General features: G+C 49.1%; 1 protein-coding gene and 1 non-coding gene across 6 annotated transcripts; one reads left to right on the top strand and one right to left on the bottom strand.

Moving 5' to 3' along the window:
• Positions 1-1959: 1959 nt before the first annotated feature.
• On the bottom strand, positions 1960-16550 carry PPRC1 (PPARG related coactivator 1). 5 transcript variants are annotated; one of them, XM_055424793.2, is made up of 14 exons: positions 16360-16550; positions 12714-12899; positions 12046-12192; positions 11825-11926; positions 8803-11710; positions 8460-8513; positions 7598-7655; positions 6765-6835; positions 5076-5805; positions 3940-4089; positions 3766-3829; positions 3521-3642; positions 3129-3280; positions 1965-2837 (listed from the first exon to the last, which is right to left on the bottom strand). In XM_055424793.2, the coding sequence occupies exons 1-14, from the start codon at positions 16510-16512 to the stop codon at positions 2734-2736; spliced, it is 5001 nt and encodes a 1666-aa protein (XP_055280768.2). In that variant the 5' UTR covers positions 16513-16550; the 3' UTR covers positions 1965-2733. The 5 variants fall into 5 exon arrangements, with proteins under 5 accessions (XP_055280772.2, XP_055280768.2, XP_055280769.2 ...); XM_055424794.2 differs by having other exon boundaries at positions 6765-6832; XM_055424796.2 differs by lacking the exon at positions 16360-16550 and adding an exon at positions 15633-15848.
• A 2195-nt stretch (positions 16551-18745) lies between these two features.
• Positions 18746-18862, top strand: LOC129556040 (small nucleolar RNA SNORD22). The gene has a single exon (XR_008685881.1). It is a non-coding gene; the product is annotated as a small nucleolar RNA SNORD22 (small nucleolar RNA).
• The last annotated feature ends 3411 nt before the right edge of the window (positions 18863-22273 follow it).

Here is a 22273-nt window from a genome sequence, read left to right as displayed (position 1 = left end):
GTGGTCTGGTATTCCCATCGCTTTCAGAATGTTCCACAGTTTATTGTGATCCACACAGTCAAAGGCTTTGGCATAGTCAATGAAGCAGAAATAGATGTTTCTCTGGCACTCTCTTGCTTTCTCCATGATCCAGCGGATGTTGGCAATTTGATCTCTGGTGCCTCTGCCTTTCCTAAAACCTGCTTGAACATCTGGGAGTTCACGGTTCACATATTGCTGAAGCCTGGCTTGGAGAATTTTGAGCATGACTTTACTAGCGTGTGAGATGAGTGCAATTGTGCGGTAGTTTGAGCATTCTTTGGCATTGCCTTTCTTTGGGATTGGAATGAAGACTGACCTTTTCCAGTGCTGTGGCCACTGCTGACTTTTCCAAATTTGCTGGCATATTGAGTGCAGCACTTTCACAGCATCATCTTTCAAGATTTGAAATAGCTCAATTGGAATTCCATCACCTCCACTAGCTTTGTTCGTGGTGATGCTTTCTAAGGCCCACTTGACTTCACATTCCAAGATGTCTGGCTCTAGGTCAGTGATCACGTTATCGTGACTATCTTGGTCGTGAAGATCTTTTTTGTACAGTTCTTGTGTATTCTTGCCACCTCTTCTTAATATCTTCTGCTTCCGTTAGGTCCATACCATTTCTGTCCTTTATCGAGCCCATCTTTGCATGAAATGTTCCCTTGGAATCTCTAATTTTCTTGAAGAGATCTCGTTTTCCTATTCTGTTGTTTTCCTCTGTTTCTTTGCATTGATCTCTGAGGAAGGCTTTCTTATCTCTCCTTGCTATTCTTTGGAACTCTGCATTCAGATGCTTATATCTTTCCTTTTCTCCTTTGCTTTTCGCCTCTCTTCTTTTCACAGCTATTTGTAAGGCCTCCTCAGACAGCCATTTTGCTTTTTTGCATTTCTTTTCCATGGGGATGGTCTTGGTCCCTGTCTCCTGTACAATGTCACGAACCTCCGTCCAGAGTTCACCAGGCACTCTTATCTATCAGATCTAGTCCCTTAAATCTATTTCTCACTTCCACTGTATAATCATAAGGGATTTGATTTAGGTTATATCTGAATGGTCTAGTGGTTTTCCCTACTTTCTTCAATAAACTGGAGCGACAGCAGCAATCTCTTCAAACGGATAATCCTGAAAATAACCCTTCTACCTCCTGGGTCACAGTTCACACTATGAATCCTCCCTGTGGAAGAACTAGAAAACCCCTCAACTGCCTCTCTGTCATGAGTACTCAAATTTATCAATCAGTGCCCAGGCCTATCAAGTTAATTTCAAGTTCTCCATATTTCAGTTCACATTCAGTTCAGTTCAGTCGCTCAGTCGTGTCCAACTCTTTGCGACTCTATGAATCACAGCATGCCAGGCCTCCCTGTCCATCACCAACTCCCGGAGTTCACTCAAACTCATGTCCACAGAGTCGGTGATGCCATCCAGCCATCTCATTCTCTGTCGTCCCCGTCTCCTCCCGCCCCCAATCCCTCCCAGCATAAGGGTCTTTTCCAGTGAGTCAACTCTTCGCATGAGGTGGCCAAAGTATTGGAGTTTCAGCTTTAGCATCAGTCCTTCCAAAGAACACCCAGGACTGATCTTTAGAATGGACTGGTTGGATCTCCTTGCAGTCCAAGGGACTCCCAAGAGTCTTCTCCAACACCACAGTTCAAAAGCATCAGTTCTTCGGCGCTCAGCTTTCTTCACAGTCCAAATGTCACATGCATACATGACCACGGGAAAAACCATAGCCTTGACTAGACAGACCTTTGTTGGCAAAGTTATGTCTCTGCTTTTTAATATGGTATCTAGGTTGGTCAGTTCACATTAGCAGATAGCAATCCCTACAATCCTGTCTACTACCCCTAGACTATTTCTCCTTCACGCCCCTCAGGGAGGTAAGGGTTCACTTTCTTAAAGGACACACTTCTTTGCCTTTCTCAAAACAGGCATTCCCCTGTACTTGGTATAATTCCTACATGTCCCTCTTTCCCAAAGGTATATTCACCTGCATGCATTCTTTATAAACATCTGAGCACCCGCTGAATGCCTAGCATTGTGCTCAAGCCTCAGTTTCAAAAACCTTTATTTACAACAGGTGTGAACTTCCTCTGGGTCCCTGATACTCAAATTCCTTCCTGGACCAATAGCACCACAGTTGTTAGAAATGCAGAATCTCAAGGCCCACCCCATAACTCAGAATCCACACTTTTAAAAGATCTCCAGATTTAGCTACCCTTTCAAAGTCTGAGAAGCACTGCCCTAGATGACTGATTTCACTGACAAGACTCTTAAAGAGAAGTTTCAAGTCCAATAGGATTCTGCACCTAACCGAAGAGTGGTCCTAGGAATCAAATGGAAGTAGGAATGTCCATTGGGTTCAGAGAGGAAAAGTGACTTCTCTGGCACCAGCACCATAGAAAAAAGCACAACAGCACTTGGCAGTTCTCTCTAGTTCATGTTTATTAGTCTGCATAGTTATTTATATTTTCCATACACTGGGGGAACCCCTCAACCCCATCCATGTTACATAGGAATGCAAGTTAATGTGATTCAAAGCCTATTATAAAAAACAAATACCACTTAAAATCTGATGTATTACATTTTTATTTCACTTTTTTCCATTTCTTTAGAAAACAGTCATCTCCTCGCTAGCAGCTCTCCCCTAGACTGGGGAAGGGGAATGGAGGAGGTTGGGCACCTCCAAAGAAAAGGGGATGGGGGAGAAGGGCCCAGGGTTACCTCCTGAGGTTCTTCTGGGCCTGTTTCAACAATGTGTCAAAGTCAAGAGAATCAAATTTGCTCTTTACAGGAGCAGGGTCAAAGTCTTCCCGGTTGGAGTCTACAAAGGTAGAGACAGACAAACATCAAGGTGTCTTTGAGTACACCTCCCAACCACAGGGTCCTCAAATGGCCAGCTACCTCTCATATCTATAATGGATGGAGCTAAAATCTCCTGAATTTTAAGTCAAAAGACAGGAGAGCCCCCATTTCTCCTCTCATCCCACCCTTTAAATCCTTCATGTATCAGAGGAAGACAAGTCTGCCTTACTAAACCCCCTCTCAAAAGGCTGAGGACTCTTCCAGGGAGGAGATGGAGTATACCAAAGGCTGAGGGCCTCCCTCCACTCACCAAGGTCAGAATAGCTTCTCTTGCAGAACTGCCTGCGGCCCCCAAAGCAGAGATCAAAAGGCTGTTCATCTGCCTGCCTCAGCTTGTGCCCACTCTCGATGGCTGCAAATGCCTCCTCGGCATAGCGATAAGTGACGAAGCCATAGTTGTCACTGGAGGGGAGGGTGAGACAGAGGCTGAGATGGCTATTTGGGCACATGCCACGGAGAAAAGACAGCTCCCCAGGGTAGAGGGACTGGAGAGGTTCTTCTCATTCCCCAAATGGCCAACCCTCTGACTGTAGAGATGAAGGTGTCCTACACTGCCCAGCAACCAGAGCAATCAGGAAAGACAAAGCATTGAGACAGATAATGGGACAGGAAGGACATCCTGACCTTAGGGCCCAACCTCACCCTTGGACACGGAAGTGGATGGTGCACTCCTCAATCTCCCCAAAAACAGAGAACCTCTGTTTCAGCTCTGACCGAGTCATGCGGCCAGGTATCTTCCCAATGAAGACCACTCTTCTTTCTTCCTATGTTGGGTCAAGGAAAATTGACACACCATGAGCCAAGGCCAGAGCTGCAGATGGCTCTGTGAGCTCATGTTACGGCTCAGGGACAAGCCCTCTCCTCCTAGGACCTGTTCCTCTACTCACTATTGCACGCTCCTTCTGCAGAACTCTCTGCCTTTGGTAATGGTCGTGTGAACGATAACTGTACCTGCCAAGAGAAAAAGGTGCTGTAAGCCCCCTAGACATTAGACAGCTCAAGTCTCAGAACTCTTAGGCTCTTGCACCCCAGATGCACCAACTCCCTGAAAACATGCTCACCGCCGCCTCCTGTCACTTCTCCGGCGAGGAGATGGAGAGCGGGACCTGCTTCGGGAACTAGATGATGAGGAGGAGGAAGATGAGGAGGAAGATGAGGAGGAGGAAGAGGAAGAGCATCTTCGGGAACGTCCAGAGGAACTGCAACTGGACCTAGAGAACAAAAGATCACACAGAAATGATGGGAGGAGTGTAGGTATCATCCACTTACCTCACCTTGGCCCCAGCCCTGCCTCCCTGTCAGGAACCTCAGGACCAAAGGCAGAGAAAAGCAGAGGAGGTGCAGAAGAAAAGCGAACTGAGAACCTCATGAACTTTACATGTTCTGGAGTATCTGGGCACTGATCTTATTTATTGTCAATTATGCAATTAAAAATAGAAGAACATCTAACAAGTCAGAAAGAATAAAAATAATAGAGACTCAGAGATAAAGGGCTGGGCCCTAGATATTACAACTAGCCGGGGGGTGGGGGATGTAAGAGAAAGGTGGGAGGGCAGGCAGGCCCCGTGTCTCTGGAACTCTGCTCCCCTCATGTCTCACAGGAGTACTATGATTATGGCATTAAGGGAAGGTGACTGTGCTAGACCTGTAGTAGATGACGTACCTGAAGATAAGCTTCACCATCAAAAACCAAGAATTCTTCATTGATGGAGTGGAAAAATTGGGGTCTATTATAGAGAAAAAAGTACTCCCAAAAAGTAGATGAGGCCACAGTGACACCCAAAGAACACCAGACTCTTTCCTCAACAGATGATTAAAGGAAGGATTATTTGCCATTAACAACCCACTAGCCCACCATCCCACATCTACCAGAAAAATACAAGAAATAAGGACTGATACAGTGCAAAGGAATCAACATGGTCAAGACCAAACCCTAACGGTCTCTCCCAAGGCAGGTCTCTAGGAAGCAGAAGATCTCAGAGATATCCCAATCTCCAACAGGGGACAGAAACTATCTTTTCACAGCTTGCCTCCTTCAAATCCAGGAAAAGGGAAGAAGACAAAAGCCAAAGACAGAAATAGAAAAGCCTTATTAGTGCCTGAAAGTTCATCAAACTCAATGTGCAAAAGCTTTCAGAGTAAGCCAGAGGAGAGAACTTCCAAAGCGGAGAGAACCTAACAGGTCATCAGAGCTCACCTTCGCCACCTCTTGTGTGGGGGGGAGAGGGACCGGGATCGGGACCGGGATCGGGATGAGGAAGACGACGATGAGGATGAGGAGGAAGATGCTTCGCTGGTCCGGGTGGACCCAGAGCTGACAGAACGGCTGCTGCGGCCACGGCGGCCTTGCCAACCCCGGTTTGGGGGGCTGGCTGACCTGCAGGCTTTTCGATAACAGCGCACTGACTGCTGCTTGGCTGAGGGATCAGGGAGAGTCCTAGTGTTCGTGTCATTCCGGCAGGGTGAGGCCTCAGGGGACAGCAAGGCAGACGGGGCAAGGCAAGGAGTTTGGGGATCTGCCTGCTCTTTGCTAGTCCTGTGATCAAGTGGCTTCTGGGAGGCAGCTGTGCCTGGAGGCACAGAAGTGGCTGGGCCCAGGGACAAGACGGGCTTGATGGTGATATCCTGATGGCGTTTGACGTTCCATCGGGAGCCCACCTCTGGAATGACTAGGGCAGGCGTCTTTTTTGGGGGGGTCCTGCTCCGAACACAATAGTCATGGTCCCCAGAGCCCACATGGACTGGACTAGGGCCATGGACCCCTTCGTGGAGGCGGGCTGCAGCTGGATGTTTGGCCTCTGTAACTCCTTCAGACTTCAGGGTTCCCTCCTGGGCGGTGGACTTAGGAGATTTGGCTTTGGCCAGCAGAGAGACAGCAGCCAGGGGCTTCCATAACTGATGGGGAGGGGTAGCTGGAGGGGTGAGCCCTGTGAGGGGAGGGAGGATGGAGATAGCAAGATGAGATCTGATTCTACAGTTCTGAACACTGTGTATACAGGCTCCAGAGACCCCCACTTCATTTCACAAAGTGTACTAACACTGATCAGCAGCCCAACTTCTCCCACTGTTACAACTGCCCTTTCCCATGAGTTCCCCATCTTGGAGACCAGCAACAGAAACCCAACTGGCTAGAGTCCTCCTGAACTCTCACTGCCCAAACCCAGCTGGTGGCCAGGTCCTGTCTACCTCTTCATTCTTAGACTCACCCCCTGCCCCTGGTACTGACTGACTTCCGGGCTGCATTTTCCCTGAACTCATGTAATCATCTAATAATCTCCTACCTCTGGCATCACACCTGTCCACCTGTCTTCTACATTCCCGCTGGAGGAAGCACTCTAAAACCAAACTGCTAAGGTTTTTTCAATTGCTTCTTCAACAGACATTATAAAATCCAACCAGCTTAACATGGCCAAATTCCCATAACCTGGCCTCCTACTTAACACTCCAGCTTTCTCTCTTCCGAGCTCTGCCCACCACCCTGATCAGCCACTACACTCCAGCCAAAACGAACCACTCACCATTTCCCAAAACACCTATACCAGGCTGGCTCTGTTTCTTCAGTTCACTCAAGCTGTTCCAACAACCTCAAATGCCCCTGGTATCAGTGATTTTCTCAAGCCTCCGATTTGAGGATTACCTTCTGTATAACCCTGTTCTGACAGTCCCTCTTCAGACCCCACTATAAACCAAACGGGTTTCTTTGACAAACAACCTCTGATACTTGACATGCTCATCTGTTTACACATCTGCCCCCTGGACTGTGAGAACCTCGAGGACGACGATCAGATTTCCGTATCCCCAACACCTAAACACACTTGGTGCAGAGCGGGCACAAACATTTGCTGCATAAACTAATCAAAGGCAGAGTTCCCCACCCTGAACCCACCTGCCACGTTGGCCAGTTCTGGGGCTTGTAACCGGTCTAGGGGCCTCTTCTCCTGGGGAGTGTCAACGCTGCTGGCGGGGGGAAAAGGGAAAGCCTGGTTCATTGCCTCCTCAACATCTGCTTTCCTCATGAAGCAATAGGAAAGGGGTACGTGCAGAGAGGAATGGGGGGCACAAACTGTCCCAATCATTCTCCTCCAGCACAAAAAGGGTCTTAGTGACTGAACTTTATGTAAGTTGGGTCTCAGCTCTGTCCAATTTCTGGAGGCAGGCTGACTATGGCCTTGATACCCGCCACCTCCTCCAAGCCGGAAGCCTTTTGTGCCCGGCTCAAACCAACCCAAAATCAATGTGGAGGAAAATATGCTTGGCAGAAGAAGATGGGGTATCACGAAAAAAAAAAAGGCCTCTTGGTACTGGAAGAATGGGGAACAAGGAGGTCCAGGATGCCTGTGTCCTCCAAGGAGTCAGGGAGCCCTAGCCATGAACATCCTCCCCCGATTTTTCTTACACCATCAGCAGTGTTGAGCAACCTTAAAGCCTGTTAAATAAAGGAAAGAAACCCCCCCAAACACAACTCGCCAGAACATAAAAGGCATCACCATTTGAAACCCCAGACCAGAATCAGCCAGAGGATGGTTCATATATATCCTCCTATGCATCACCCAAGACAATGCCCAGTAGTGATGGGCTGAGCCGGGGGTGGGGAACAGGGAAAGACTTTAGAGCTGACTAAATGTCCCTGTAACAGAGGCATCTAGTTGACAGTCCTGGAGCGCCAGCCGGCTGCTGACCAACAGCTGTAGGGTAACTCACTCATGTCCCCATACTTACCCTGAGTTTCCTACAGCCAGGCTGTCAGCAGGAGCCGGGGGAGGGCACTCCTTTTTGGCTGCAAAGAAACCATACTAGTTAAAAGCCCAACCAGACGTTCCATGCTGAGGAGGTACAGAAACGCTGGCTTTAAGATGCAAAGGAGGAAAATCCATTTTGCCTACATACTCCATTGGGGTCTCCCCAAAGAAATCCATTCTCCTCCAGTGGGTACTCAAGAACTATTTTTAATTATGTCTCTTCTGCTTAAGAACAAGCACACACTCCACTGAGTCTGAGACCGAGTCCCAACTCCTAAGCCTAGCATTCCAGGTTCTATATAATCCACCTGATTAACTTGCTAGTCTTATAAGCTACTCTTGATCTACACTTGCACTTTGCCTTGTACTACAGATACCTATTGTTAATTCAGGAGTCATTAATGCAGATTCCTCTCCCCAGTTAGAGCATAAGCTCCTTGAGAACACGACATAGCATCCTCCGCAGCACATAGATCCACACTTGTACTGAGAAGCTGAACTAGCCATTGCCTTTCAAACACACCATATGTGGCCTTTCCTGTACCTCTACCTTTATTCACCACATGTAGGCTCTCTGAATTCCTGTCTTCCAAGGTTCAGCTGGAGAACTACTTCCCTCTAGAAAAATGTCCCCAATTCACTTGGATCTCCCCATCCATCCACTCTTTATATTTCTTGTCATGCTGTACCCTCTCCCTGGCTTGGATTGCATCAGTGGGATTGTCTTCCCATTCCAATTAGGGGGCCACTCTAGTGGCAGAGACTCCCCTTCTCCCTCCTCCCAGTTTAACCAACTACAGGGCTGGGCCCAAAAGAAACATCAACAGAAAGGGTTTCCTCACCTTCTGATTTCTCAAATTGCTCCAGCAGACTGGACAGGTCCGACGCCTCAATTCCTGTGGAAGCACACAACACAGGATTGGAAACCTGCCCCTATCCACTGAGCACACAGGTCCCAGAAGTTCCAAACCACCTCGCTTCTCTCCTTATGCACCCCCTGCCCGCTGTGGTAAGTAAACCAGAGAAGCAACACTCCCTGAGAAAGAGAATCAAACCAACCAGACTTCTATCAAGAATTCTAACAAAGGCAAGCCCCATCAAGGAGGCTTATCCTGTTTTATGGAGGACACTCCTCACACAATTCCCACGCCATTCTTCACACCAACTGAACTGTGTGGCACTCACCAATCTCACTGATGAAAGCCTGTACCACGTCCTCAGGACCCTGGGTACGTGGGGTAGGTAGAAAGGACAGTTTCCTTAGACGGGCTGGGTGAACAGCAGGCAGTTTGGTGGTAGCGCTCTGCCTTGGTGCCAGTGTGGGAACAGCCTTGGCAACAGGAGAGGGTGGTTTCTCCTTGGGCCTAGTCTCCTGCGGCTCAGGCTTTAGCCTCTCTGATGCAGGTTCCTCAATAGCCACATTCTCAGCAGGCACACACGGTGGAGCCTTGATCCGAGGGCTGTGCACCGGGGAGGACGCCTTGTGTTTCAGATGAGGAGATGCAGGCACTGGCTTGACCTCCACCTTGGTGGGCTCTGTCTGTGGAGCTCCCTGGCCAGCTGCCCCAAGACTGAGGGGAGGAGCCACTGGCACAGCTGGCACACTTTCAGGAGAGCCAGCTGGGATGCCACCAGGCTCCACTGTGGATGGGGGGACAGCTCTTCCAACTGAGGTTAGAGGCAAAGGAGGCGGGGGAACAGCAGGCCAGAACGGAGGGTGTTGCAGCCCTGGGCCCCATCCCAAGGGCCCGTAGGTACAGTTGGAATTATAAGGTGAGACTGGGGCAGGAGGAGGTACCCAAGGCACATTGCAAGTTGGGGGCACAGCATAGGCACCTGGAGTACCAGACACTAGGGATACTGTTGGTGGGGGGGGCAGGCAAGGATAGCCAGATGGGGACACAGGAGGATAACAAGGCCAGGGTGGCACAGGGGCATAGTGAGTATAGGGATCAGGTGGCACTGGCCCCATAGACATTGGAACACTAGGAGGCTGCAGAGGTGGTGGGGGCAGATTGGGCACAGCTTGCCCATTTGTGGGAAGGGGCAGCACAGGAGTCATGCCCAGCCCACCCGTGGGAAAAGGCAGAGCAGTGGGCATTGTAGGGGGCATGGGCTGTACAGCAGGAGGTGGCAGTCTTGCTGGCAGCAGTTTCTCTTGGGATGGCACCTGCTCAGTAGGAGCTGAGGCCATAGGTTTGCTTGCAAGTGGCTCAGGACTAGGAGAGGCAGGGCTGGGGCCCACAGACCCAAAGCAAGCCTCAGGAGGAGCCTCAGGGCTTCTCTGCGGAGCTGTCTTCTTGGCTGGGGCTGGAGGGATGACAAGACAAGGGATGTCTGCCAGCCCTGTGGGAGTTTCTGGGAGGCTGGGCCACTTCCCAGCTGGAGGCTGGGGGGTCCTCTCTTCGGCCTCTGGCTGGCGCTGCTGCCTTCGTCGCCGGTACTCAGATAGGCTAAGAGGCCGAGGCCTGGCTTCCTGGGTTGTGGTACTGGTACCAGTTTCTCCCTTCAGAGGACCTACAACCTCCCTGACTTCAGGACTGTTGGCCTTTGGGGGCCCTGAGGACTCTGATTCCAGGAGGAGCTGGGCAGCTGGATTCCTCTGGGCTGATGATACTGCACCACGTCTGGGGTCAGTTGGCCTAGACTTAACTAGTACAGGGTCAACTGGAGACAGGTCATTGGGAATAGAGTCAATTTGCACTGACTTGACCAGGACAGGGTCAATGGGAGGCAAGTCGTCTGAGATGGGAACAACCACTGCAGGGCCAGCTGCTGCTGAGTCAGCCAGGACTGGGTCAGCTGGGAGAGGGTCAACCAGCTCTGAGTTCGCTGAAGCAAGGTTAGTTAGCACAGGGTCAACAGATTCAGTGTCAGTCGCAGTGGGACCAGCGTCAACTGCAGTGGAATCAGCTTCAACAGAGTTAAGTGGCATGGGGCCAGCTTGAGCAGACTCAACCAGTGATAGATGCGCTGAAACAGGGTTGGCTTGGATAGGGTCAACCAGGCTGGGGCAGAGGTCTACAGGATCTTCTTTAGCAGGACCAGCTTGTTCAGTACTGCTCTCCAAGTTCGCAGAGCTAGGCTTCTCCAAGGCAGCTGCCCAGGCCCGAGCCCAAGCCCGGGGCTTCCCTCTACCATGGGCAGGCCCAACTTCTCTTTGAAGGTCCTCCTGAGGCAGGTTGCCTCCCTGGGAGGTCACCTCTGGAACAGTTGTAGACTGCCCACGAGAGGCCGACCTCAGCCTCCTGGTGTAGCCCTCTGCACAGGCAGCTGACTGCTCCTTGCTCTTCTTCCTCCTGCCCTTTCGAGCCCTCTGGGAACTTAGCATTGCATTGGCTGGTGGGTTCTGAGGCCCCTTGGGCGCCACTGGCTCCATGACCTCCTTAGGCTCCAACATGGAGGCTGACTCCAACTTTTCCTTTGAGTCTAGCGACAAGCCCTCATCCTCATGGCAGAGGGTTTCCTTGGGAACAGCAGCCTCTGTCTCCGCCTCTAGTGGTGGCATGAGCAGCTGCAAGGCCGGACTGACCTCTAGTGTGTCATCCAGGAGCACAGGCTGGGGGCCAGCAGGGATCTGTCGCACCACAACTGGGATCTCCAGCTCATTACCAGCTGCGGCCGCCTGACCCACAATCTCCAGCACCACACAATCCTCAGGGAGTGTCAAGTCATCTCGCTGCTCCTGAAGCTCATCCTCGAGTGCTGTCAGGTGGGTGAGGTTGGGCAGGCAGTACGGGTGCATGGCCCGCACCAGCTCACTCAAGGAGGAGATGCTCTCGTCTCCAGCTGCCTGAACTGCCATCTCTGCTGCCGCCGCCACTGTTTTCTCTTCCTCCTCAGGACAGGCGAGGTGCATGGGGAAGTCTGGGATGCTGCTCACAGAGTTGTTGAGCTCCCCAGCAAGCATCTCACTGCTGAAGCCAGCCAGCTCCTCCTCTTCCTCCCCATCACTACGCTGCTGGGGAGGAGGGGACTGGCCCCAGCGGGGTCTTGACCTTGGGGGTCTCCAACTAGGAAGCTTAGGGGAGGAGGTCTCCAAGAAGGAAGGTGGAGAGAAGTCCCAAGGGGGATCTGCGAGTGCCATCTCAACCTACAAGATAGAAAACAAGACATAGGCGTTTTCTCCAGGAATATATTTTTCCAGGCCTGTCCCCACATATTCCTCCCCTCCGGGAGTCTATGAGGCTCCCTAGGGCAGGCTTACCCCACTTACTCTACTACTGCCTGTGCTGGGCCCTAGTGGGTCAGTTGGGGTGATGAGGTCACGTTCTGGGGGTGTCCGAGAGAGGCTGAGCAACCTGTGCAGCTAAAAGGGAGAAAAAGACCTGAAATGAGTTTGTGTTTCAGAACTTTATGAGTAGGCCCACGGATGTGGTTCTAACCTTTGCACCAACCACACACCCCTTCCCCATGTCCCACACTTACAGAGGAGCCCTCCCGAGGTGACACGAGCAGCTCTGAGTCAGGAATGCTGTCAAATGGAGAGAGGTTCTCAGAATCTGCATTGTCCAAGATCTCCGTCAGAGCTGTGAGCAGTGACACTTCATTCTGGTCCTCCAGAGATAATCTGCTCTGTTCAGGAAAGACAATAGGAAGGTACCACCACTATCCTAACCAGGCCACTGAGAAGGACTAGATGCCAGAAGAATCCCTCTCCTGGGCTCAATTCAGCTCAATTTGCCAGAAAGAGACATGAGGACCAGGGGGCATTTACATTTCCAATCTCATTTACTACCATCCACCACCTCTCTAGTATCAACAGAGACCTCTCAAAATTGAGTCTTGAGTTTGTTTCATCCTCTCTCCTCCCTCAGTTAAGATGTGGGATGCTCAGTAGACAGCCCTTGACTAAGCTGGAACTGGACTCAAGACAAAGATTAGAACCCTTTGGACATGTAAGTCAGGGGCCCAGGCAGGGAGAAAGGCTGTGGACTATGTATGCCAGGGCATACTTTTACATGGGATACAACCTAAGTCTCACCTAGAAATAAAAACACACTTCAAGGACTCAGGTTGAGTATCCAGGAACCAAGGTTTAGGAAGTCATAGCCAAAGTTCCTGCTTAAAGACTTCTAAGCCCAGTCCCAGCTCACCTCTCCAAGGCTACCAAAATCTTCAATGAGGGAGATGAGGGAGGCATCCATATAGCTGTGCATGGTCCCCAGAAGCGCCCCATCCTGCAGTATCAGCTCCTCCATCTCCAGGTCCTTGTCCCTCAAACAGGGGCCCAGCCGAGACAGACTGACAAAGCCAGAATCATCACCCTCCTCGTGCAGCGCCTGGGGCAAAAAACGATAAGGTTAGAAAGGCCCCCTGGGCAGCTATTGACACACTCTGTGAACCAGGTGCCCAGCCCTCCACCAGTGGCCTCGGATTCAGCAGGATCCCCACTACAGCCACGCCTCTGGACTTGCTGGGCAAAAAAAAAGTTTAGACTCCAACTAGAAATACGTGGAGCCTGCAAAATTGATAAATTGGGGAGTAAAAACATCAGAAAGACCAAGATTGTTCAGAAGAGTCATCTGCCGGCAATGATGAAGACAAACATTCTCAGGAACACACCGAAGGACAGGAAGTCAGCAAGCTGGCAATTCCAGCGACAACCAGCTTACCTCCCTCAAGTCCCACTTACACCTCTGTCGTCTGCTTAGCTCAAATCCCAATCTTAACCACCATGAGTGATAGTCACATTTATTTCCAATTTCTGTGCTAAAGGCACTATAGTGTGCCACCCAACCTCACAAAGGTAGTTGAAGGGAAAAGTCTCTTCCCTGCCCAGTCAGAGCAAAAGAAGAGAAAGCTTGATTCTGTGGACGGGCAAGCCCCACCCCATCTATTCCCTGAGAACGAGCAACATCTTCAGCCTTGTCAGGCAGGGAGCCGCCCGCCCAGGCCTGTCAAAGAGTGTGGGTGTGGGCAGGGCTAGAAGTGCCTGGAAGGGCTGGGGAGGCCAAAGGTAGAGGTATCTCCCCTATAAGAAACCATAGATGATGCAAAGACCCGAGAAGAGGAACAAACACGGACAAGACAGTCTCCCCTCTCCTCTGGCAGCAAAGAGAAACTCTGTACCTCTCCCAAAATAAAAAAAGCAACAGGTGTGACTGCACCCTCCCTACCTTCCCAATCAAGCCTAAGAGTTACAAAGCCCAGCAAGAGGAGAGGATACCTAGGGACACTTTAGGAGGCCAGGCCTCCTAAAGATGAAGAGAAAGGTGGCAGGTTTTAGGCACTCACTCCTCCCAGACCTTCACAATCCTATAATTACAAATAGCACCTGAATAGCACCTGCCTCAGCAAACACTTCTAGGTGAGCAAAAAGGATGCAACTCAACTTGCCTTGTCACCTACCCGACCCAGCCATTAGGCTGGAATCCCAAAACGATGCCCCACTCATCACCACTTCCATCTGACAGGTACTGGAAACCCAGTCACAGAACCCCCTCTTCAACTTACCTCACCCACCCCTCCCCCAACCTCCAAACAGCACAGCTCCCAGAGTACCAAGGATCATGGAGAGGCTAAGCCCATGCTAAAAGTATTAGCCACCAGCATCTCTAACTTTAGTAACCCCCCCCCCAACTGGTTTTCCCACAGCCAGCTTGTCCCTGCAGGGTTCAAAATCAGCTACAAACTTGAAAATACACATTTGATCACTTCTTGAAGACCCTCCCTAGTCCCCTCCAAGGGTATTTTCCTGATCTCAGCATTAGGTTTAAGTCTTTAAGTGGATTACAGTGGTCCTGGTATCCCCCCACCAGACTCCTCCAGGGTGTCTTCTCTCACCACTCTCTCTGGCCACACCAGCCATACAGGTTTCTCCAATAAGCCATGTTCTCTCCCACCTCAAGGCCTTCACCCACTTCTCCCTCTGAGGAAAGCTCCTCATTCCCCCTCCCCCATAGTCTCACTTTAAAATGTCTCTTCCCAGACCCTGCAAGGTAAATTACTACTGCTGATTATATAACATGCTGCACTTTCCTTTTGTCTCACTCGTCATCATTTACTGTCTAAGGTGATAAAAACATAGGATCCTGGAGGACAGGGGCCATGTGTGATTTACCACAATATCCCCTACGTCTGAACATGATGGAATCCCAACACCTGGCTAACTAGACCAGCTTCCACATACTCATCTTTGTGTGTATTTGTGGTGAACAATCTCTCCATGACACCTTCTCCAATTCCAAACAACCACCTAACTTTGATTACAGTTGGATCATGGGTCCTTCCTGCCTCTCCCCACAAAGGGGTGGGGTGGGCAGCACCAGCCCCACAGCATGTGGCCTCTGAGAAGAGAAGAGGAGGTGGGCAGCTTCCAAGTTAGAGCCCCAGAAGCCATCTCCCCCCTCCAAGGCCTGAATTGCTCTGCTAGAACTGATATTACCTGGCAGCCTGCAGCCCAACTCCCACCTAGAAACCGAAAAAAAAAAAAAAAAAAGGCTTTCAAGGACTCAGCTTAATTGCTTAAGAGAGATAACAGTCCAAACTAAGTCTTGCCCACCTCCACTCTGGGTGGGAACTTTTAAGAAACCCTGTTGAGGAGTAGGACGATAACACTTTAAAAGTAAGAACTGAAGACCAAGAAAAAAAGATTATGACAGAATTTTCCCCCCACTCAATAAACGTTCAACTAGTGTTGAATAGTTCTCAAACCGCCTCCAACTTTTGTCATCCCCAGAAAAAATTCCAGAAAAGCTCAAACACAAACCATCTCAATTTATATATCAATTCACAGAACAGGCCTTAGCTGCCTTCTCCAGAGATGTTGGAGGAAAAGCGAGGAAGAAAGGATTCCCTTTCTTTACCTAAGTCTGCCCCATGTAAACGTTGATACCTCCCATACCCCTTGAATTAGGAGGCAAGACTACAAGCAAGCAAAACGCCAGCGCCTGTGACTCATAAGCCACCCCAAGCCGGTCGGACAGAAGCCGCCACTAGCTCATTCCACAGCCCTTCAACCTCAGCCCTCTACCCTTCCCAACACACTCCGACATCAGCAGGACTACACGCACATCTGGAAAGTCCTTCACCATCCGTCGTAGAGAGGCGAAGCGGGCCAAAGCAGAAGGAAAAAACTCCTTCAAGGTTCTGAGCAAAGTTGATTCCAGCAGCCCCAACCTTCCTTCCCAGTCAGGGGCCCCCAGGGCCGATCGGAGATGGCGGGACCGGCTGAGACACACCCAGTTCCCAGCAGTGCGGCTCCAGCGCCGAAACCAGGTGCCGGGTAGCCTGGAGCGGGAGCCACGTGGACATCCCCTCCCCGCCCCCACGTGGACCCGCGGCCCCCCCGCCCCCGGCCCAACCCACGTGGGTGCCGGGGCCGCCTAGAGGGGGAGGGGAAGCAGACAAGTTCTCCCGGGAAAATCGCTCCCCCCACCCCACGTGGCTCCGAAAAGGCACTGCGGCGCGGGGCTAGAGGTACCCCCCCACTCAGCATCCTTAGAGGAAGGTCTTACTCTATTACTCTAAGTCTGAATGCCTGATCACCCCCACACACATGCGCCAGGTTTCAGACACCCAGCTCTGCCCCTCCAGCGTTCTGAAGCAATGGCCATAAGAAGCCTGCTTCTGCCCTCATATCCGCCAGCAAACGACCCAGACCCGCTCGGTCCAACCCGTCTCGCGCACCCACCCGGCATCGACTACCGAATGCTTCTTCCCTTTCCTGTGGCGTCCACGTGTCACCGCCCGGCACACGCCGCTTTGCAGCCAGCCACGGGCCGCCCGCTAGTCTCTCACCTGCTCCCCGCCACTCACAGCGCCCACGGTGCCATATGGTGCTTGGCTCCGACTCCCCCAACCGCTGCTGCGCACTCCACCGCCAGGGTCTGGGCCGTGGCCCCCACTCGCAGGCGGCGCGATTCCGTCTCTCCGTCCCCGGCGCGCCGCCATCTTGGCCCCTGAACACCCAGCGCAGCTCTAATCGCCGGCGCCGCCTCGCCCAGCCGATTGTGGGAAGGGAACTACAACTCCCGAGAGACCCTGCAAGACTACGGATCCCAGAAGACTGAGCGGAGATATCGATTTGCACCCTGGAAGACGGCACTGGCCTCGCGAGGGAGCCTGGGAGTAGTAGTCGCATTCAGCAGAGCCTGAGGGGCACGTGGTACAGGCATTCTGTAAAGCATGATTTTGTGTTGCGCTTGAGGACCTAGTTGCGGAGCGCGAAGGAGATATTTACCTTTAGCTCATCCTTTTATTTTCTTAATCGGCCCAACTGTCGGAGCACCCTCTTTGACGTTTTACCTGCTACTTGTTCCTACTGCCTTAGTCAAGTGGGCCTGTGTTTTGAAATAGCACCCCCTCGTGGGCACCCGCACTCCAAGAGCTAAATCTCACCTGCTACACTGCTGCTGCTGCTGCTAAGTCACTTCAGTCGTGTCCGACTCTGTGTGACCCCATAGACGGAAGCCCACCAGGCTCCCCCGTCCCTGGGATTCTCCAGGCAAGAACACTGGAGTGGGTTGCCATTTCCTTCTCCAATGTGTGAAAGTGAAAAGTGAAAGTGAAGTCGCTCAGTCGTGTCTGACCCTTAGCGACCCCACGGACTACAGCCTACCAGGCTCCTCCATCCATGGGATTTTCTAGGCAAGAGTACTGGAGTGGCTTGCCATTGCTACACTGCGGCAGGGTAATTTAAGTTTGTTCAGTTCCCCAGTCTTGCCCGACTCTTTGCGACCCCATGGACTGCAGCACTCCAGGCACAAGTTTAATCTTAAAACACCACATTATCGGGTCGGCTCTGAGCTACTTAGAGACCCACGCTGGGGCCTCATTGCCAAATTTAGTGCCTGCTATTGCAGATCATCTTGTTATCCTCCAAAGACAACAAGCATTCTCCTCCTTTTGTTTTCCTCTGTGGAAAACTTGAGCCTCAAAACATTTCTGATGCTCTGTATTAACCTGGAAAGCCTTTTTGGTCATCCCAGCCAAACTCGAGCCCTCCCTGAATTTCTAGTCATAACTACCTCTATTTACTCATTTGGCATTTAGAATCTCCTTCATATTGTTTTCCTATTTTTCTTTTTTAAGTTTTGTATTCAGTTCAGTTCAGTTCAATTGCTCAGTTGTGTCCGACTCTCCGCGACCCCATGAACCACAGCACGCCAGGCCTCCCTGTCCATCACCAACTCCCGGAGTTCACTCAAACTCATGTCCACAGAGTCGGTGATTCCATCCAGCCATCTCATTCTTGGTCGTCCCCTTCTCCTCCTTCCCCCAACCTTTCCCAGCATCAGAGTCTTTTCCAGTGAGTCAACTCGTCGCATGAGGTGGCCAAAGTATTGCAGTTTCAGCTTTAGCATCAGTCCTTCCAATGAACCCCCAGGATCGATCTCCCTTAGAATGGACTGGTTGGATCTCCTTGCAGTACAAGGGACTCTCAAGAGTCTTCTCCAACACCACAGTTCAAAAGCATCGATTCTTCGGCGATCAGCTTTCTTCACAGTCCAACTCTCACATCCATACATGACCACAGGAAAAACCGTAGCCTTGACTAGACGGACCTTTGTTGGCAAAGTAATGTCTCTGCTTTTTAATATACTATCAAGGTTGGTCATAACTTTCCTTCCAAGGAGTAAGCGTCTTTTAATTTCATGGCTGCAATCAGCATCCGCAGTGATTTTGGATCCCAAAAAAATAAAGTCTGACACTGTTTCCACTGTTTTTCCATCTATTTCCCATGAAGTGATGGGACCAGATGCCATGATCTTTGTTTTCTGAATGTTGAGCTTCAAGCCAACCTTTTTACTCTCCTCTTTCACTTTCATCAAGAGGCTTTTGAGTTCCTCTTCACTTTCTGCCATAAGGGTAGTGTCATCTGCATATCTGAGATTATTGATATTTCTTCCAGCACTCTTGATTCCAGCTTGTGCTTCTTCCAGCCCAGCGTTCCTCATGATGTACTCTGCATATAAGTTAAATAAACAAGGTGACAATATACAGCCTTGACGCACTCCTTTTCCTATTTGGAACCAGTCTGTTGTAAAAGTTTAAAATTCATTTCAAAGAGTACAAAACTGTTTAAGTAAGATACTTGGCCTACAAATTCCAATCCCCAGATTTAATCTTTGTCACCTTTGAAATATATTCAGCCACACTTTCTGTGTATGTAAAAATGTATAGGTTGCAGTGAAGAAGCATTCAAGCATTACTTTCTGTCCTAGTCCCAGAGTTTGTAAAGGTGAACCCACTGGGAATGGCTGGAGACGAGAAAAGTTTGTTCCAGAAGGAACTGAGGGATCATAGGACTTCTAAACATAGGAAAGGGAGGAATAAATTATTTGTTAAAAATAAGTTTTATATTTTTTTCCAGGCCTGAAGAAAAAACAAAGCCTGTATAATGAAATCTAACTCTTGGAGAACACCAAAAAGGAATTTTCAAGTTATTTTTTTATACAACCTAGCTGTTCTAATTAGCATATAATCATTTCAGCCTCTCTAAATAAAAGGGGTTTGTTCTGGTTTGGTTTGGTTTTGGCCATGCTGAGTGGCTTGGGGGATTTTAGTTCTCCAACCAGGAAATGAACCTGGGTCCTCCCACAGTGAGAATTTAAGAGTCCTAATCACTGGAACCACCTGACCACCAGGAAACTCCCCTAAGGGTTTTCCCTAAAAATAAGTGTTAGGGATAATATTGGAGAAGGCAATGGCAAGCCACTCCAGTACTCTTGACTAGAAAATCCCATGGACGGAGGAGCCTGGTAGGCTGCAGTCCATGGGGTCGCTACGAGTCAGACATGACTGAGCGACTTCACTTTCACTTTTCGCTTTCACACATTGGAGAAGGAAATGGCAACCCACTCCAGTGTTCTTGCCTGGAGAATCCCAGGGACGGGGGAGCCTGGTGGGCTGCTGTCTATGGGGTCACACAGAGTCGGACATGACTGAAATGACTTAGCAGCAGCAGCAGCAGCAGCAGGGATAATATATTAGTCCATAGCTTGTTCCAGAAGGAACTGAAGGATCATAAGGACTTCTAAACATGGGAAACAGAAGAATAAATTATTTTCAAAAATAAGTTGTATATTTTTTCCAATTTTTAATCAATTCATTAACCAATATTTACTGAGATCTGAGTACCAGTTCCATTAAATGAATATATGGGCTTCCCTTGTGGCTCAACTGGTAAAGAATCCACCTGCAAATGAATATATTATTATAATTATTTAAATTTTATTTGTGATTCCTAGTTTTTCACTATTACAAATTAAGTTACAGTGAATATTCTTATACATATATCTTTCCTTCTTTTTTGCCATGGTATCTTAGTTCCCTGACCAGGGATGGAACCCAGCCTAGCAGTAAAAGCTGCAAGTCCTAACCACTGGACTGCTAGGGAATTTTTCCCCCTCCTTTTTTATTTCTTGCATTTTTATACACTCTTTCTATGAAATATTTCCCTTGAAAGAAATTTGCTAAGTTATAGGCTATATATGTATGTGAAAGTGTTAGTCGCTCAGTGGTGTCTGACTCTTTGTGATCCCATAGACTATAGCCTGCCAGGCTCCTCTGTCCATGGAATTCTTCAGGCAAGAAAACTGGAGTGGGTAGCCATTCCCTTCTACAGGGGATCTTCCTGATCCAGGGATGGAATCCAGGTTTCCTGCATTGCAGGCAGATTCTTTACCGTCTAAGCCACCAGGGAAGCCCCATATATATGTATATACATTTGAAATGTCAGTGGACAATGTCAAATTGCCCTTTAGGAAGGCTGTGTTAATACACATTCCCAGGTAGTTCCCTGGCAGTCCAGTGGTTGGGACTCCATGCTTCCACTGCTGGGGACACCAGTTCTATCCCCGGTTGGTTGGGAAACTAAGATCCCACATGCCACATGGTTCAGCCAAAACATTTTAAAACTAAAAAATAACACACATTCCCACAAAAAAAGTCATGAGAGGAGAGGATCTCTCATTATGGACTGAATTATATGCATTGTTCCCCCCACCATCATGGGCAAATTTTATGTTGAAGGGCTTCACACCCAATATATTTGGAGAAAGAGCCTTTAAGAAGGTAATTAAGGGTAAATGATGTCATAAAGGTGGGGGTCTAATCCACTAGGTCCTGTGTCAGAAGAGAAAGAGACACCTGAAAGCCAGGGAAAGAGGTCTCACTAGAAACCAGCCTTGCAGCTGACTGATCTTGAACTTCCAACTTCTAGAGCTGTGAGAAAATAAATTTCTGATCTTTAAGCCACTTAGTCTGTGGTGTCCTGTTACGGAAGCCTGGGAAGACTCATACAACTTCCTTTCAGTTAGTTTCTTACTACTCTTTTGGGTGAAGTGAATCTGTTCTGGCAACAATAAAGTTTATTTCCAATAAACTTGGAAATAATTTGCCAATAAGAAATCAGTAAGAACCAATATAGGGTGCACAATTCTTCCTCTTTGGAAGAAACATCCTCTAATAGATGCTCTGTAAATGCTGGTGATTGGGGCACTAATTATGGTCAATATTATGATGATTAGGCTTTGGGAAGATTAATGTTTTTTAAAAAAGCAGAAAGTTGTGCCCTTTTTGCTTTATTTAGCATCTGATAAAACAATATTTACCTACATAGGGTGTACGCATGGAATATACTAAAAGAGATAAGAATGCATCTCTCCAGTGCCACCTAGACAGGGGTGTTGTGGCTCCTAGTCTCCTTGGCAGGCTACTAGTTTCCTGGCCTAAGGGCCAGGAAGGAAGACCTCAGAGACACTGGCCACCAAACACTGGGTGCCCAATTCCATCTTTACCTGACTCCATGTTCAACAAAGACTCATCTGATTATAATAATTGACTTCCTGTATCATTTTCTATGGGGATAAAGTGTGTTGATCAAGTGAGACAAAATGCCCAGTTCACATAACATCTATTTCTCAATGTGAATTAACAAGTCAGCATTCTGGTTTTACTGAATGCCTACTATGTCCCAGGCACTGTTTTAGGCACTGGAAATACAGGAATGACAAAACAGACCAACACACACAAAAAACAGCCTCCCTAACAAAGCTCACATTCTAGTAGGGAGACAATCTCCAAGTAAATGAAGAGTCAAAATAATTTCAGAGCGCCAGAAGTAGTGCTGTCAGAAAATAAATGGGATGGGACTTCCTGGTGGTCCAGTGATTTAGACTCCATGCTCCTAATTCAGGAGGCACAGGTTTGATCCCTGATTGTGAACTAAGATCCTGTAGGTGGAGCATGCAGCCAAAGAGAGAGAGAATTAAATAAATGGGATGGAGAGTGTGAAAGATAAGAGGGGGCTTTTTTTTTTCAACATGGTGTGATCAGGTAAGGAAGAGAACATATTTGAAGTAAGACATGAATCACAAGAAAGACCTAGCCATTCAAAGAGCATTCTGTGATAAGAAGAAAAGTCAGTGCATGGGTTCTCAAGTGAGAACACATTTTTTGTGTGTTCAAAAGGAAAACGAGTTTAACTAAGGAGTTCTAGAAAAGAGACAGAGTAATACCAAGATAATGCTTCATGTGTATTTAATCTGTGTGAGTCAGTCTCCTGAACCTGATGAATTCTGATTCACTTCCTAAATTGAACCTCCAGACCTATAACACTGAGCACCAGACCTGGTCTCATTGAAAACCCCCAGGATGGCTTTCAATAATCTTGTCTCCTGTCATTTACACTTTTTTTTTTTTTTGGCTG

The sequence above is a fragment of the Moschus berezovskii genome, chromosome 12 (genome assembly GCF_049115385.1).
Source record: "Moschus berezovskii isolate FMDL1 chromosome 12, NW_MosBer_1.0, whole genome shotgun sequence".
Taxonomy (NCBI): domain Eukaryota; kingdom Metazoa; phylum Chordata; class Mammalia; order Artiodactyla; family Moschidae; genus Moschus; species Moschus berezovskii.
This window is presented reverse-complemented; position numbering and strand designations above follow the sequence as displayed.

Bases quoted from the DNA above. Each gene is read 5' to 3' on its own strand.
- PPRC1 (XM_055424793.2), bottom strand. From the start codon at position 16,512: ATGGCGGCGCGCCGGGGACGGAGAGACGGAATCGCGCCGCCTGCGAGT. The intron at 7,656-8,459 runs GTGAGGAAACCC...GTTTCTTTGCAG, and splicing joins GCAATTTGAGAAATCAGAAG to CCAAAAAGGAGTGCCCTCCC. The intron at 4,090-5,075 runs GTGAGCTCTGAT...TTTGTTCTCTAG, and splicing joins CCACACAAGAGGTGGCGAAG to GTCCAGTTGCAGTTCCTCTG.